The 15951-nt window shown below is 36.9% G+C and overlaps 1 protein-coding gene across 2 annotated transcripts in view; it reads right to left on the bottom strand.

Annotated features, from left to right (window-relative positions):
- Window positions 1-15951, bottom strand: part of GABRB1 (gamma-aminobutyric acid type A receptor subunit beta1) — a 362319-nt gene that overhangs the window by 90071 nt on the left and 256297 nt on the right. For both annotated transcript variants that reach the window (XM_028092550.1, XM_028092549.2), the window contains exon 5: window positions 10445-10527. In XM_028092550.1, the coding sequence (XP_027948351.1) occupies window positions 10445-10527 (83 nt within the window). The remainder of the gene's footprint in view (window positions 1-10444; window positions 10528-15951) is intronic.

A 15951-nucleotide genomic window follows, 5' to 3' on the forward strand; every position in this document is an offset into this window, starting at 1 on the left:
TTCACCCATGTATTATTTTTAAGGTGGGCCTAAGAGTACTAATGACATACTATATCTGGGAATCTTCCCCATATAAAAAGGTAGCCCACAAATGTTACATACACAGGGTACTTTACAAAGTCTAAGCTGTTCGGGCTTCAGTGTTTGGAAGTTATTCAGGTCACCTGAAAATGACTTTTCTGCCTCAGTTAATTTAAAACTCAAAACTCTCTTGAATCAAGTGCTGAGCAACCAGTGTGACAACGGCTTTTAGGCTTTTAGCTAATTATTTAAATCTCAGTAGGAAGCAAACAGCCTGCATATGTAGATTGAGGAACACAGGTGAGACAGGTTTTTGGTTTTTGTTTTGTTTTGTTTTTTCTTTTTTACTTCGGATTCTTACTACTCACTGTGGTCCATGGACCAACAGAATAGGTGTCACCTGGTAGCACGTGATGAATGCAGACTCTCAGGCCTCAGCCCAAGCTCATTAAACTAGAATGCATTTTATAACCAGATCCCCACGAGCACGTGAAGGTTTGACTAGCAGGGGCAGGGAGCGTCTCAGACAGGTGAAGGGTCTCCACCCTGCCAGTTTCTAAGGTAGGAGCAGAAACCCTTGGGCTCTCTTCGGTGGAATTTTCTTTGTTGGAATTGCAGGGCTATTAATCTAAGTACTGCGAATACAATCTATTTGAAATCAATGCAACCACCTAGTGGGAGTCCTGTGACAAATCTGCCCTTTTACACAATCAGATGAGTGCAGTCAGTGCCTATGGGACCGGGTGCAGGGTGATGAAGATGAATACAGAAATTATTATTATTTTATTTTTTTGTGGTTGAAACAAACTATACTCGATTTTGGTTTGATAAACTATTCCTGTGAAAGCCCTATTTCTGTGCGTTCATTCAAATATAAATTTTAACAAGCTTTTTTCTTTTTTTAACATGAAAGCAAATGTTACTAAACCAGCCAATGTGCATACCACTCTCTCCCAAGTATAACTCCATTCACCACAGCATCATTATACAAATTAATGTGTCATCGATTGCATTCATATTAATACATGGTATAGGTATTGGGGCTTTTAAAATAGACTAACGTCTTGTAACAACTTGATTTATTATTACATGGCTTTGAATGTCTGAAGCACTTAATTCCAGTGAAATGCAGGGTCCATCGGTCCACCTATTTATTTCAAGGCATGCACTTTGAAAGAAAAAAAAAAAAGGAGCCTTCTGCCAGAGGGGATAAAGAAAAGAATAGCTTGAATTTTCTCCTTTGATCATTTCAATGATTTCTTTCTTTGAAAATCATGCTATTTTCTGTTCTTTGCTGTCCTTTCTTCTCTCAGTTCTGTTTCCATTTGCCTTCCCATTTAGAGAACTGGGTCTATAAGAAAGTGAGGAGCAAAAATTCAAAGCATTATAGCCTTAATGCAGTGCCTGTCAAACTTGGCTGCATATTGAAATAATCGGGGAGCTAAAAAGTGGTTGTGCAAAGGCCCACCTTCTACAAATTTTGATGTTATTGTCCAGGGTGGGGTCATGGTATCAAGATTTTACAATTTTTTTTAAGTAGGTTCCATGCTGAGTGTGGAGCCCAATGTGGGGCCTGAACTCAGAACCCTAAAATCAAGACCTGAGCCAAGATCAAGAGTCAGACGCCTAACCGACTGAGTCACCCACACGCCCCATGGGATCAATATTTTTAAAAGCTCCCTTTTAAAATCTTTGATCTTAAAAATAAGAATAAACTAATTTATTTTATTTTTTTAAAAGATTTTTACTTATTTATTTGACAGAGAGAGACACGGTGAGAGAGGGAACACAAGCAGGGGGATTGGGAGAGGGAGAAGTGGGCTTCCCATGGAGCAGGGAGCCTGATGCAGGGCTTGATCCCAGGACCCCAGGATCATGACCTGAGCCGAAGGCAGATGCTTAACGACTGAGCCACCTAGGCGCCCCAAGAATAAAGTAATTTAAATGAAAACTAAATTATACATATTGTCACACAGTTCCTATATGGATGTGGTTCAGAGAATAATGCAAGTCAAGACCTCTCAAGAGAATATGTCCATTTCCAAGATTACAGATGTTCATGCATCCAGATGAGTACTGAATAGACTGAAACTATAGCCTCACTACAGTCAGTCAGGCCTAACACTATATGAAAAGGATTTTCATATATACAGATACTAGTATCTGTACTAGGGAACTAGTATCTGTAGCAATTTAGAAGAGAAAGGATTTCTGACCATTGTGTGATCTGTTGCAATTATAGAAGTGACCTGGTAAAATAATAGTTGTTCTTTAAATTATATCAATATTTAGTTTAGTTGACAAGAATGTCAGAAAATAAATGCCCACATAGAAAATGAATTGAGACAGATTCAGTACAGAGGAGAAGGACCAGTTAAAACCTGCTCTGTTCTCAGGTATCTAATTTGTGTTCAGATATAGCACACTTAAAAACCACCCAACTCAAATACAGTGGGGAAGCTTGAGAGAAGCGTTTTCTTAAGAGGCTGTAATATAAGGGCTAAATCTTAGACTTTCATGTGAGATTGCTTGAGTTCAAATCCCATTTGGACCACTATCATTTTGTGACTTGAGGCAAGTTACTACCACGGCACTTTGATTTTCTCCTCTATAAAGTGGGATAGAACAATAGGGTTTTGGTGAAAATTCAATGAGAAATCTTTGTTAAGTGTATGGCCCATAATGTATAATCAATAAATATTAGCTATCATTATTATTAAGTTTGGATCTAAAGTGAACCAAAGCTCTCAGTTTAGCAAGGATGTCTAGTTCTAGAAGATTGAAGTTCCATTACAAAATGTGTCTTTAAGTGTTTAGTTAATACCTAAAGCATTTAGGCAAAACCATAAGCTTTATTTTGACTTACTCTTAGGAAGCTAGTAGTAAAATTGTCATCCAACAGAGCACCACGGAGAGAAGAAATTTCTAGAAATCTAAATTGGTAAATCAGAGATCTCGTCATCAATCTACAGAGCCACTTATCCATATATGGATAATAAACTGCCTATAGGATCGAAGTGAACAGCTAAAAGGCTAACTTTACAGTCAAGTTGATTGCAAAACTAATTTTCATAAAAAGAACTCCATTCCTCCACTGGCTTTTATTTTATAACTTTAAAGGATCAGAGACTTTTCACAAAGAGTGCTTTTTCACAGTTTCAAAGAAGCAACCTGGAAAAAGGAATAAATTAATTCAGAAAGTATTCCCTTCTTCCCTACACCCACCCCTCTGCTCATCAAAAAACCTACAGGCACTAAAATTTATTAACATTTCTATGAACATAAATGTGAAATATTCATTTTCATTAAGTAGTCCACTGAATATGGCAAAATCAAATTTATCTAAGAAGATATCCAATGCTGCTAATTTCCTTGACAATGGGGACATAAAGCAAGGGAAGCCATGAATCATTCATGAAGTTCAATTTACTTCTGTTATTTTTGGTGTTTTAGCATCCGTGAATAGAAAGTGTGCAGCATGTTGTAGATGCTATTTTTAAATTATTTCAGATCAGAATTAATGATTTGGCAGGCAGCAATAAAATAAGAATGATTCAAAGGTTTTGCTTGTAATTATCTTATATTTCAGATTTTTCTTGTGAGTATATGTTCATGTATTCATAACATTTTTCCTATATTCTAATATCCTTTATAAATCACAATCACTTTAGAACCAATATTTTAGACAAGCACGTAAAGTAATTTATTGGTGATGTAACTAAATTAAATAAACTCTCTGAGTCCTAGATTTTAGGGCTTAAAGGAATCTTTAAGGTTGTATAATTAACTGGCCTCTCAAAGAGGAATGTCTTTTACATTAATACTGGTAGGCGGCCATTTCCAATTAATTGAAAAGCCTCTGTGGGATGGGAAGTCTTTCTTTAGCAAAGAATTATTTCATGAATGGTCACCTTTGCTCATTGCAAATATTTCTCTTAAATTCTACATCCGCCTTCCTATAACTTCTGCCCACCCATGTACTTGGTTATTGCTGTATCATCAGGATTTATTTGGCACACAGAGCCACATATAGTCACCACTTAAGAAATGCTAGTTGAATTGAATTAAATGGGTTCAAATCTAGCACTCTGGTTGTGATAGTTCTGTGTCATCTTGACTTGGATGCCCAGATGGCTGGTCAAACACTGTTCTGCATGTTCTGGTGAGGGTGTTTTTGGATGAGAATAGCATTTTAATCAGCAGACTGAGTAAGTAGACTGTACTCCCTAATGTGAGTGGTCCTCACCTGTCAGTTGAAGGCCCGAATGAAACAAAAAGACTGACCCTCCTCAGAGCAGGAAAGAGTTCCTTCTGCCTGACTATCTTTGACTGGGGACAACCAGTTTTTTCTTGTTTTCAGACTCAAATTGAAACACTGGCTCTTCCTGGGTCTCAAGCCTGCTGGCCTTCAGACTAGAGCCACACCATCAAACTCTTCAGTTTGCTGACTCACACTACAGATCTTGGACTTATCAGCTTTCATAATTGTATGAGCCAATTCCTTATAATAAATCTCTCTCTCTCTCTTGATTGGTTATGTTTCTCTAGAGAATCCTGACTAATACACTGGGCAACACCAAACGTAAGGTTTCTCTTCTATATGATAGCATTTAAAACATTTGGAAATGTCTGTTATGCCTCCCTAAAATTTGCTTTCCAGATATCTTGGTCTTCTTCTCTGAAGGAAATTATCTTAATATGGCATTAAGAACTGGACACATTTCTCCACATGTGGCTTTACCAGCACAGACTTTTATAGAACTGCTCCTGTCTCATGTCTGAATACTATACTTATTTTGATTTTATTTCAAGGTGTTAAATAAAGCTTAACATTTCACTTCTGCAAACATCACATTTTCTCAGGGAATTTTCCATAGCTAAGTTGGGCTGCTTTATTAGGTAGACACATTTTTCTTATCACTTGCTATTTTTTGGATGAGGAAACAATTTTATTTTGGAAATAATCCAACATGACTATGGCTTGACATTCTGTGTACACGGTGTTACTACCAAGACATTTAAATCAATACAGTGACAATATTCTGAAAGTAAGAGATAGAGTAGTAAGTTCACAAAATTGAGTATGTTAAGACAATGCCTAAGTTAAAAATTTCCAAACCATTTTTTAAAGAGAAACAAGTATAAAAATGACCAGGTATTATTAAGTGTTTCCTTTTTTTGATAAATTTGTTGTGGTTTAGGTAGGAGGGATGTGGATAGTTGATGATTCAAGTGAAGCCCCCTCCACCCCCACCCCACCATTGATAGTAATTCATCATATTTACCAGGCTAGCAAAATTCCCTAACTGGCTCTTGGTTGACACACTTACAATCTTAAATTTTTGAGTTAGTCTTAAGGCGTGAACATAAAACTGCACAAATGAAAGAATATTTCATTGCACATAAAAAAAATCCCTGCCTTAAATTTTACCTGAAGAAATTAGAGCTAGATTTACCTTCTAAAATGCAAAAGACTTGAAATGTCTGGAGCCAAAAAATTTAGCAAACATACACCCCACAGGTACTTATTGTCAGGTATGAGACTAGGTTTTAATTATGGTGTGGTGAACAAAACTCCCTCCCTTCATGCAGTTTATAATCCACAGAAAGGAAAAAAACAGTAAACATGGAAACAAATACTGCTAAGTGCTATTTGGGAAACTAACATAATTTTGCATAAAATAAATAGGGGTTCCTAATTTAGATTGGATTCTCGGGAAAACTTCTTATAGGAGGTGGCATCGTAGGTGGGAACTATAGAATAAGAGGAAATCACCATGATAAGGAAAAACATTTCAGCCAGAAGAAATAAGATGGTGAAGATAATGAGACAGAGGAAAGCTTAGTCTGCAAGAAACAAAGAATCCGTGGTGTTGGAGTTTAGGGTAGTAAGCAAGGGAAAGACAGCCATAGATGAGAGTGGAGATATCAAGGGAAGGCAGGTCACACAGAAGCTTGAAGGTTATATTAAGAAGTATGGAGAGTTTTGTTGGTGCAATGGGAAATCTCTGAAGGTTTTTAAAGCATAGAATATGATTCAATTTACATCTTGCAGAGATCACTCTGGCTGCTGGGTATAGAATGGGTTGGGGAGAGTCAGGAGTGAAAACAAGAAGACCAATAAAAAGATGGCTACAGTGATTCAGGTAAGAAGTAATGGTGGTCTGGTAGCAGGAAGGCTGGAAGAGTGGTGAAAGGGCTTGATAAATATAATAATATAATAATATAAATATCTTGCAAATAGAATGGATGGTACTTGGCAATAGATGGGATGGGAGGCGTGTGAGGGAAATGTTAACCACTAATCCTAGGATGCTGGTTGGGTAGAGGGATGAAGAGACTAGAAAGGAAACTCATTTGGGAGAGAAAAATTGATAGTTAAGTTTTGAGCAAATTAAATTTAAGAAGTCTTTGAAACATAAAGGCAAATATGCCAAGAAGAGTGCTATGTATCAGTCTGGGGCTTCGAAGATATCTGAGCTGGAGTTATAAGTTTGGGGATTATTAGAATAAAGATGGTACATAAATAGAGGCCCTTTGTAACGTTTCTGAGAACACTGTCAGTGGAGGTGGGAGATGGGAAGGCAGGTTCCAGGTTGCAGTGGGTTAAGAAAAAGTTAGACAACAGACAAGACTAGACCAATCTTTTAAGCAGTTTGGAGAAAAAGAAAGCAGACAGATTAAGAAAAGCTTAAGGAGAGATGTGGGCATAGGGCAGAGGTGATTATGATAAGAGTTTTCAGGCTGTGAAGAGAGGTAGAAGACAGGGTGAGGCTGAGGCTCTAGGAGAGCAGGAGTAGAAGTGTGTGTGAACTTGAGAAAATCAATTCCCAGAGGAAGAAGAGATGGAATCCTGAACACAAGGGTCAGGTCAGTCCGTACAGGGAATAGAAGTACCTCTTCCTTTGAAATGCAGGGGGCTGACTCAGCATGGTGAAGATATAAGGAAGTCTAGAAGAAGACAGATGAGATCACTAGGAGATTTCAGACCTGAAATGGCTTCTACCTTTTTGGGTAGAGGTAACACTATCTGCTGAGATTTTCTTCAATTGTTGCTGCAAGGAACGGGGAAAGGCACTTGAATCCTCCACAACTATTATCGCAAACGCTTTCTGTATCTCCAGGAAGCTTGTGGCTATCAAGCCCTCACATGATAGGTTTATTGATTTCAAATTCCAAATCCTCTTAATACTAAATTCCTTGATTGCATTTTCTATGTGCCATTAACTCATTTTATAGCAGCCCAGGGCCAAGAAGCTATTAATGGGCTCCAAGTTCAAGTAAATTTTCAATTTTACAAGGCTTTATGGCCTTTCCAATTTTACTTGACTAGGTGACATTAAAGTAAAGCAAAACATCTTTAATTTGTCTCAAAGGACATAACCAAGAAAAACATTTCCCCATCCTTGGGATGGTGTTGGAAGAGAACATAAGCCAGTAAATTTTGCAAGGTAGGTCAAGTTTCCACTCTATTGGTCACAAAAGTGTGACTGGTGCAATCTTACATTGGCAGAACGTCCACTTTATCATTCTTATCTCCCAACTAATACGAGAGCTTCTCATTTGTAATCACTTTACAGCTCAGTTATAGTCTTCATAAACTGTCAGTTCAGGGAGAGCTGTTTCAGCAAATAATGCAACACAAGTCTCTTCATGAAGAGTTAAAATATAGATGACTGACAGATTCAGTACTTACTGATACTTAGCAACATATTGATTATGTATGCAGACAAAAACAAGCAAAGCTCATTCGGACTCCGTATTATTAAAGATTTTTCATTTATTTGACAGAGAGAGACACAGCAAGAGAGGGAACACAAGCAGGGAGAGTGGGATATTATTGCCATATGTTATTTGGTTACTTGAAGTTATTACTCTGAAGATTTAAAATCTCTTTACAGTGGCTAATTAAAAAAAGGATACATTTTAAGTAAAATATTAAGCTAAGCAATGTTGTCATTTGAGGCCTTTATACTTTTTTTTAGGTTAACATCAATGGAATCAAGAACTACTCAGTTTCCTGCATCCACAGACTGACTACCCTCACTACACAGTTGCAATCATTTCACCTTTGATCTAAAAGCAAAATTCTGCTTCAGCTTCTGAGATCTATTTATCAGGGATAATTTTAGGAAATACAGACCAGTCTTTGGTTGAGTCAGCATCCTCAACCTAGCTGAGAGTGGTTCCAATTGGTATTACGCTTCTAATCATTTATGTTCTGCTGCCTTGCTCACCTACTGACAGCAGGGTTCTGTGCTGGAAAGTATATCATCTGGGTTTGAATCCCCATTTTACCACTATCCTTGCCCTGTGTTCCTGGGTAAGTTATTTAATTCTCTGAGCCTCAGATACATACTATCTCAAATGTTGTTAGAAATACTTACGTTACAGAGGTGTTATATTAATGTCTAGCTTTTGTTTGGCAAGTAGAAGACAGTTCCATTTTTTACCCCCTTTCTCCCAGGTTCCTGCCTTCATAGACTCCACATTGCACCAGTTCTCCAGGCCTGAGTTTTTGCTTTACTTTAGGTAAATATCTTTAGGGACCAGATTTCTGTGAACTGCTATTGGATTACTTTGATGACGGTCACCATCTGCCTGCATTCCTACATATTAGCTGATTTTAGGGTCCTAATTACTATGCCTTATCCATCTATCCAGACAACTGATTGCATCTTACTGAACTGTCTCAATGATTATGATATGCTCGGGTCACCCCTTTTTGCCTGACATCGTTTTTATGATAACTTTGGACTGCCAGGTTGCTTGGACTTCCCCCATCCCTGCCCCACAAAAGTTATGTTTAATTTCTGCTTTGTTTACAGTTTTTTTTGGTCATTATATGATATGATAAATGGACCTAAAAGTCAACTGTTTTCTAAGTCTGAACAAAGAAAATCCCCTGCTCAAAGAAAAATATAAACCTATGATAACAGGAAAACTTGATATGCATTATAAAATAAAACATATATTTTGTGAGAAAATGCTGCTAATTTTAGTACTTGCAATCTACAACACAGAAACAATTCAAGTTAAAATTGAATGGTGTAACCAGAAAACCTTGAAATTTCAAGAGGTTGTCAAATCTTAATGCTGACCAACACAGAAGCAAAGGTAACAATCAGTAGAATCAACGGAAGAGAGGTCGAGGGTAAAAGCCAACCTGTATGAATGAATAATGAATTCATTCTTCTCTTTCTGTATCAGTTCTAAAAGCTAAAGTTCAGCCTAATTTATTACACATCACAGCCATTAATAAATAGTTGGGTTCATATTTCATTCCTGTGGTTTGAATTTGGTTGTCATTGGCATTTAAACCAAAAGTCACCATCAATAATTTCAACCAACTTATTTATATGATATATTTTAAAATTAGAATATTAATTAAAGAATAGCTCATGAATGATCTTGTTCATTCCAGGTTATAGTGGGAGTAGATCAATATGTATGTCTATACAGCTCTTTCTACATAAACATTTCTATTTATTTCCAAGCCTACATATAGTAAAACTAGAAAATTAATGTAATTGCTTAATAATCAGACACTGGTGAATACATTTATTCTTTAATAATACTATAGGGTCACCTGAAATTTTCCTTTGCTATTTTGATGTTTAGATCTAGAACTATTTTAGATTATCTAAATAAATATCTATTTCTCACATTACATTAAGCCATGTTATAATGCTCTGAATTACTGCCTGCCACCCTTCTGTGCCCCTGAAAACCAGGAAATTGCCTAGGCCTGGTATTCACAATAAACGGGCTCAACTGCCTGAATGTTGATGGCTGAGGAACAATGAAACAGTCAATAAGATTAAATATTAGTGACTAAAATATTCTGATTGTTAAGAAAGCAATCATTGAAAAACAGCACAAGAAGACAAACAAAAATCAATCACTAGACTTGAAAAACATCAACTCTTTGGCCCAAAGCACAAGCCTCATGAATACCATTTATCATCCTGTTCTTCCCATGAAGAAAGACAAATGTGCACAAGATTCTAACATACTGTTTTTCTAAAAGCCAACAATTTACAGTCATTCAGGTGCACAGACTATACAACCAAAAACAATCTCACAAGGTCTTTTCATATTAAAATGTTTTTCTTCTCTTATTAATGCAGCTTGCGTATTAGAAAGCCTTTGGGGAAACTCCACTCTAAAGAGAAAAGCATGCATTCGTAAACTGTCCAGCTAAAATAAGTGGACTTTCTCTAATGTTTCAAAAACATAACTGCATTGAAATGACCCTTGAGCCACCAACTGAGAGGAGATGTCACTGGACTGTGAATCTCTTGAAAAGTTGGCAGGGTGGTGTAGCTAAAAGTATCTCAGTACCAATTACTCAGTACAAAGTTGAATTTAATTGGGTCAAGCAAACATCCCTCTTTCTCATTCCCCTGTCCAAGTAACTCACAACTTTCAATCTCCAGAGTGCAGTTCTGTTCATCCAGAGGATATCTTCGTAGATCCATCATACATGCAGCTGTGGTTGTGATCCTGTCAGGATGAGAGAGAGAAAAGACAGCTTCATAAGGATGATGACTTTCATTTCCAGGCTTCCCACCCCCAAATCATGTTTACTGGTTGGCATCAAAATTTTGTGATTAAAACTTTTGAAGGTGAGCAGATTAAGAGCAAGTCTTTCTTTGCTGCCCACTAGGTGTGTGAGCTGGCTCTGGCTTATTTATCTCCATAAGCCTAGGTCCCCTCATCAATCAAAACACCTACTGCAGGGAGCCTGGGTGTCTCAGATGGTTAAGCGTCTGCCCTCTGCTCAGGTCATGATCCCAGTGTCCTGGGATCGAGTCCCGCATCAGGCTCCCTGCTCCTTGGGAGCCTGCTTCTCCCTCTGCCTCTCTCTCTCTTTCTCTGTCTCTCATGAATAAATAAATAAAATCTTAAAAAAAAAACCTACTGCAAAGGATGGTTATGAGGAGTAAAAGAGATAATGTGTTCAAACTCCTAGCCTGCTGCCCCATACTTACTGCTCCACAAATGACGGTCATGTTACAACTGTTATTATCCCATGGTCCTTCTTATACTTACTATAGCAATGTCTGTGACAATATTTACAGCAAGTCTGGCCTTATGAGTAGGAGGAGATCAACACTATGCATCAAAACTTATCTCCCTCTCCTACTATAACCTAGTAATAAAACAACAAGAAAAATGACAAAAACAATAAAACCCATCCTCCATGACATTTGGGGCTTCACATTCATTCCCCACTATTAGCGAGATTTGTTGGATTCATCTCTGAGATCCTCACCTACCTATACTCAGCCGGTAACGTATAACCAGAAAAGAAACATTATCCTAGGATTGGTGTTCACACCATATTTACCACCTTCTGTTCTCCACTCAGCTTATTTGTTTATGCAAATCCCGGGACTTTGACTCTAGATATCCTACTGGGGTTTCCATTATCCCTCCATTTTCTCTTGTCTGTTTCCTAGAATGTGGAGTCTGAGAGTAACTTAAATTCCTATGGTTAGTCCATACTTACAAACATTTGGTATCACTTAGGAATTGACAAAGTACTTTTCTTGAAAAACAAATTACACGATCCTTCTCCACGAAGTAATGTCTAATCATAATTTAAAGAATTCAAAAGATTAAAATTTAGTTATGTTTCCTTTCTGCCTTAATCCCCAAGAGCTACAACATTGGACATTTTCCATAAATACTCTGTATGCAAAAGAAGACAGGTATGTCTTCTTAGGGGGAAACTTCTTAGATAGCATCTACTATGTCCCCTGTTCTGAACCTTGCTTGTTTTCATTAACAATGCATCTTGGATTTGGTTCCGTGTCAGTAAATAATAAGCCGTCTTAAAAAAAATTTACCATAGCAGGTTCAGCTGTATGGAAAGATCATGATTTATTTTTCTAATCACACTTCAGTGGGCATTTACATCATTTCCTATTTTTTTACTGTTACAGATGAAGATGCCCCGAATATACTAACATACTCTACTATGTCTGGCTATATCTGTTGGCTGTTTCTAGAATAGGAATTGTTAGAAAAAATGGTATATACACTTAAAAATTTGCTACATCACCCTTCATAGAGGTTGTGCCAATTTACACTCCCATTAACAGTATATTTAAATTCAACAAGGTGTTTCTCGAAACTATATGTTTTTTTGTGGCTGCTAAGACATGTTATTATTTTGGTCATTTGTGTTAACCTAACAGGCACCTTCTTAAAAACATTATTAGGAAATACACTAACTGTTTCCAATTTCTCTTTGGCTTTCCTTACAAAAAATGAAAGTTTAGGGGCGCTTGCATAGCTGAGTCGGTTGAGTGGCTGACTCTTGATTTCTGCTCAGGTCATGATTTCAGGATCCTGAGATAACAAGCCCTGGGGCCTTTGTGCTCAGTGTGTGTGTGTGGGGGGTCTGCTGTAGGTTCTCTCTCTCCTTCTCCTTCAGCCCTCCCCCCCACTTGTGCTCTCTCTCAAATAAATAAATAAATAAATAAATAAATAAATGTTTTTAAAAAATGGAAGTTTACCAAGATGAACATTTGCATGTTCCCTTTGAAGCCTTTCTCAGACAGGATGTTGGTCAATTTAATCAGATTTATTTTAGCTTTATATAAGAGCAAAAGGAATTTTAAAATTCAATTAAAAATTTCTTCAAAGTACTTTACAAAAAATATGAAAACTAGTTGTATTCCAGAATTTGCCATATAAAAGTGTTTTACCAGATTCCTTATTGTTTCCCACTCCCATTATCACATGAATTAATTTTTCCACTTAATAATATATCATTAATTATCTTTTGTTGTCTGGAAATACAATTCCACAACATTATTTTTATGGCTTGCATGTATCTCAAATACCCTCAATAAGATGACACAATAAATATTTAAAATGTTTTAAAAATCACCTATCTACTTTACTATATTCTTTGTTTAATAGCTGCTTATGAATTAAAAAATTCAGGAGGATATGAACATTCCCTAGAAATTAATAGTGTGGCCAGTCCTATGATTTAGCCAGTAATTCTCAACCAGGGATACTTTTTCCCCCACAGGGGACATTTGGCAATATCTGGAGACGTATATTTGATCATCAGACTGGGGGTGGAGGCTTGCTACTGGCATCCAGTGGGTAGAGGCCCAGGGCTGCAGCTAAACATCTTACAATGCCCAGGATAGCACCCAACAATAAAGAATGATCTATTCCAAAGTGTCAGTAGTGCCAAGGTTGAGAAACCCTGCTACAACGGTGGTTTTCAAACATTTTTCCTCTGAGGATAATTTTAATAAAATGAAATCTTCTAGAGAACCTCAATATATAAAATACAAATGAAATGAAAGCCGTATTTTGTTAATATAAAATTACCTTATAAATTCAAATGTTGACATCTATTTTAATGAGCACAGAATTTGAAAGCAGGCGGTACAATGAGAATTATGATCTTATATCTCTCTCAGCACCAATTATTTTTGTGTTGGATTTTATTTGTATAGTATCAAAAAATCCTAATAAGGAAGGAAACACTTACTTCTAAAATCTTACATGACTGGCTATAGGCTTCCCTGAATTAGCAGGAGGGAACCCCCAGTTTATCAAGGAACCTCCTCTATAATCAATCACACTTTTGCAAAGGTTCAGATACATCCCTAGATGATTGGACTCTAGCAAGTGTTTAATATGGATTAAAGGGAAGCTTTACTTGTTGCTTCATGCTCTGCATAAGTTAATCTGGTAGCAGAAGTTAATACTATGATGGTCTTGAATGCATTAAAATGTGGCATAGGATGCATTACAGTGTGCATGCTTCTTATTATAGCTTAAAATAATTACAATATTTAAAAATCAAATTAAAATCAAATATTTATGGAATTATGGAAGAGCTTTAGGGATACTTGAGAGCATCATTTGAGCCCTCTTGGTCAGCATATCTCACTTAACTGACCTCATTTTCAGACATGTGTCATCAAGTAAGTGAACCACATCATATCAGAATAAGGACATGCATCTTTTGTTGAATCGCTGATTCCCATGTTGTGAAGCTCTGGAATTTTTACAAAGCAATTTGAAAAGCCAACAAAGCATTGTGTATAAATGAATAACAAATGTTTCATAGATATGTGTCCTGGAGTTGTGAGTGACAAAAAAAATCTTTTTTAAAGCATAACTGAATTTACTGTTGCTACTTGTTATGATCAATCCATTTAGCAATCAATAGATATAATATCTAATTGATAATCACCTTGGGAAACTATATATCACACCAGAGGCTTGCCCATGATCTGATGATTTCTCAACTAGTATCACCTGGACCAGTTTACATCTGCCTCAAGTTTCATTATGAAACCAAGGAAAGTAAAGTAATCACAACTCAAAAAGGGAACTAGCTCTAGGAACTAGAGCTGTGAAAAGTGCCTGACTTTCTCTGAAGAACACTGACATTAGTGAAATAACTTCCTTCTTGGGATCTACCTGTTCCAAATTTCAAATTCTCAAGAGGATTTCATTGGCTCAACTTGGATTAGGTGCCAACTCTTCCAAATTATTTAGTAAAAGCTGGAAGGAAAGTTGCACTCATACAAATGTTGTCACCAGGGACCGATAAAGGTCTCTTATCTCAAGAAAGAAGGAATCACTGAAGCTCAGGCAGGGACACCTACATACGCAGGAATTCATAAATTTATGTTGTGGCCTGTAGAAATGTATGTAACTGAGTATTGGTCTCTGCTAATTTAAGGGTTTGGCGTTTCTAGATTTTGAAATACTTATGGCTAAGTGAGTAGAGTGTCCTGAGCTCTTTGTGAGAAAAAAAGGCTGAGCAAGAATTCCCAGGATCATCAATAAAAAGAGAAATGTCCCTGGGCATCAGCTCTTCTGTCTTCTGGGTAAGAAGCAACAATGAATACCTCTAAGAATGACTGTTTCCAATGTTTCCATTTGTTCACTTTGCCAAATGTAATTGCTCAGTAGTGGTTAGTCACCTCCACAATTGATTAACACATCCATACGGAAATGTACTCACAGTGTGGCTGAAGCAGCCTGAGATTCTAAATCGTCTATGGAATCAAAGGTGCCAAAAATTGCAAACTGAATGGGTTGAGAGCTTCAAGACTGAAGTGATTTTTCAATTTTGTTTTTAACTTTCACACCCAAGTCATTCATTCTGAGTGTGTGAAAACATTATTATTGGTTGATAGCAAATGAAAGTACAATACAGTAGAACCAGCTATAGGTAAAAGCATTAACTGTTTTTCTGAACACAGACTTCCCAGAGGTACAGTTTCATGACAGCATAACATTCAGCTGTCTTCTTTCAAAGACCTTTCAAATGGCTTACATTATAATCCAATTTATTGACGTTTTGAAGGTTAGGTCAGAACACCATAATGGGCTGTTAGTTAGAAACTATGGTCCCATGAGACTTTGGACTGAATGGGAATCATATTGCTGTAGTATTCATTTATTAAGGTGTATGCTGTTTGGTCACTGACCTTAAGAGTCACTGTATTGCAAATGGTGTATATTTGATGTCTAAGGGTAGTATGACTCTCATTGCTGAAAAAAAATACAATCCAGGAAGTCCTGGCCTATAAATAGATTAAAATCCAGTCTTCCCCACACCCACAAGTACACACATAAACATACGGAGAGGGCACTTTTACAAATAACAATGTAAACTCAAATTAATGAACAAATTATGTACATATGACTGAGATTTTCCTATAATCTTCAATTCTACAGGGACAAGCTCCCTGTAGAGCAAAGTTATACTATTTAATAGAATTTATATGAAAAAAAGTATGAGGAAGGAGCCTGAAAATGTTGAATCGAAATGACACCCCTAAGATTGGTGAGATTGATGGTGTGTAGCAGTTAAAGTTTGATATCACTTAGTGCAGTTGGTTTGAAGAATGGCCTTTTTGGTCTCTGGGCTGC

The sequence above is a fragment of the Eumetopias jubatus genome, unplaced genomic scaffold, assembly GCF_037043125.1.
Source record: "Eumetopias jubatus isolate StellerSeaLion01/CBP00866 unplaced genomic scaffold, mEumJub1_p1.0 scaffold_2, whole genome shotgun sequence".
Lineage (NCBI taxonomy): Eukaryota > Metazoa > Chordata > Mammalia > Carnivora > Otariidae > Eumetopias > Eumetopias jubatus.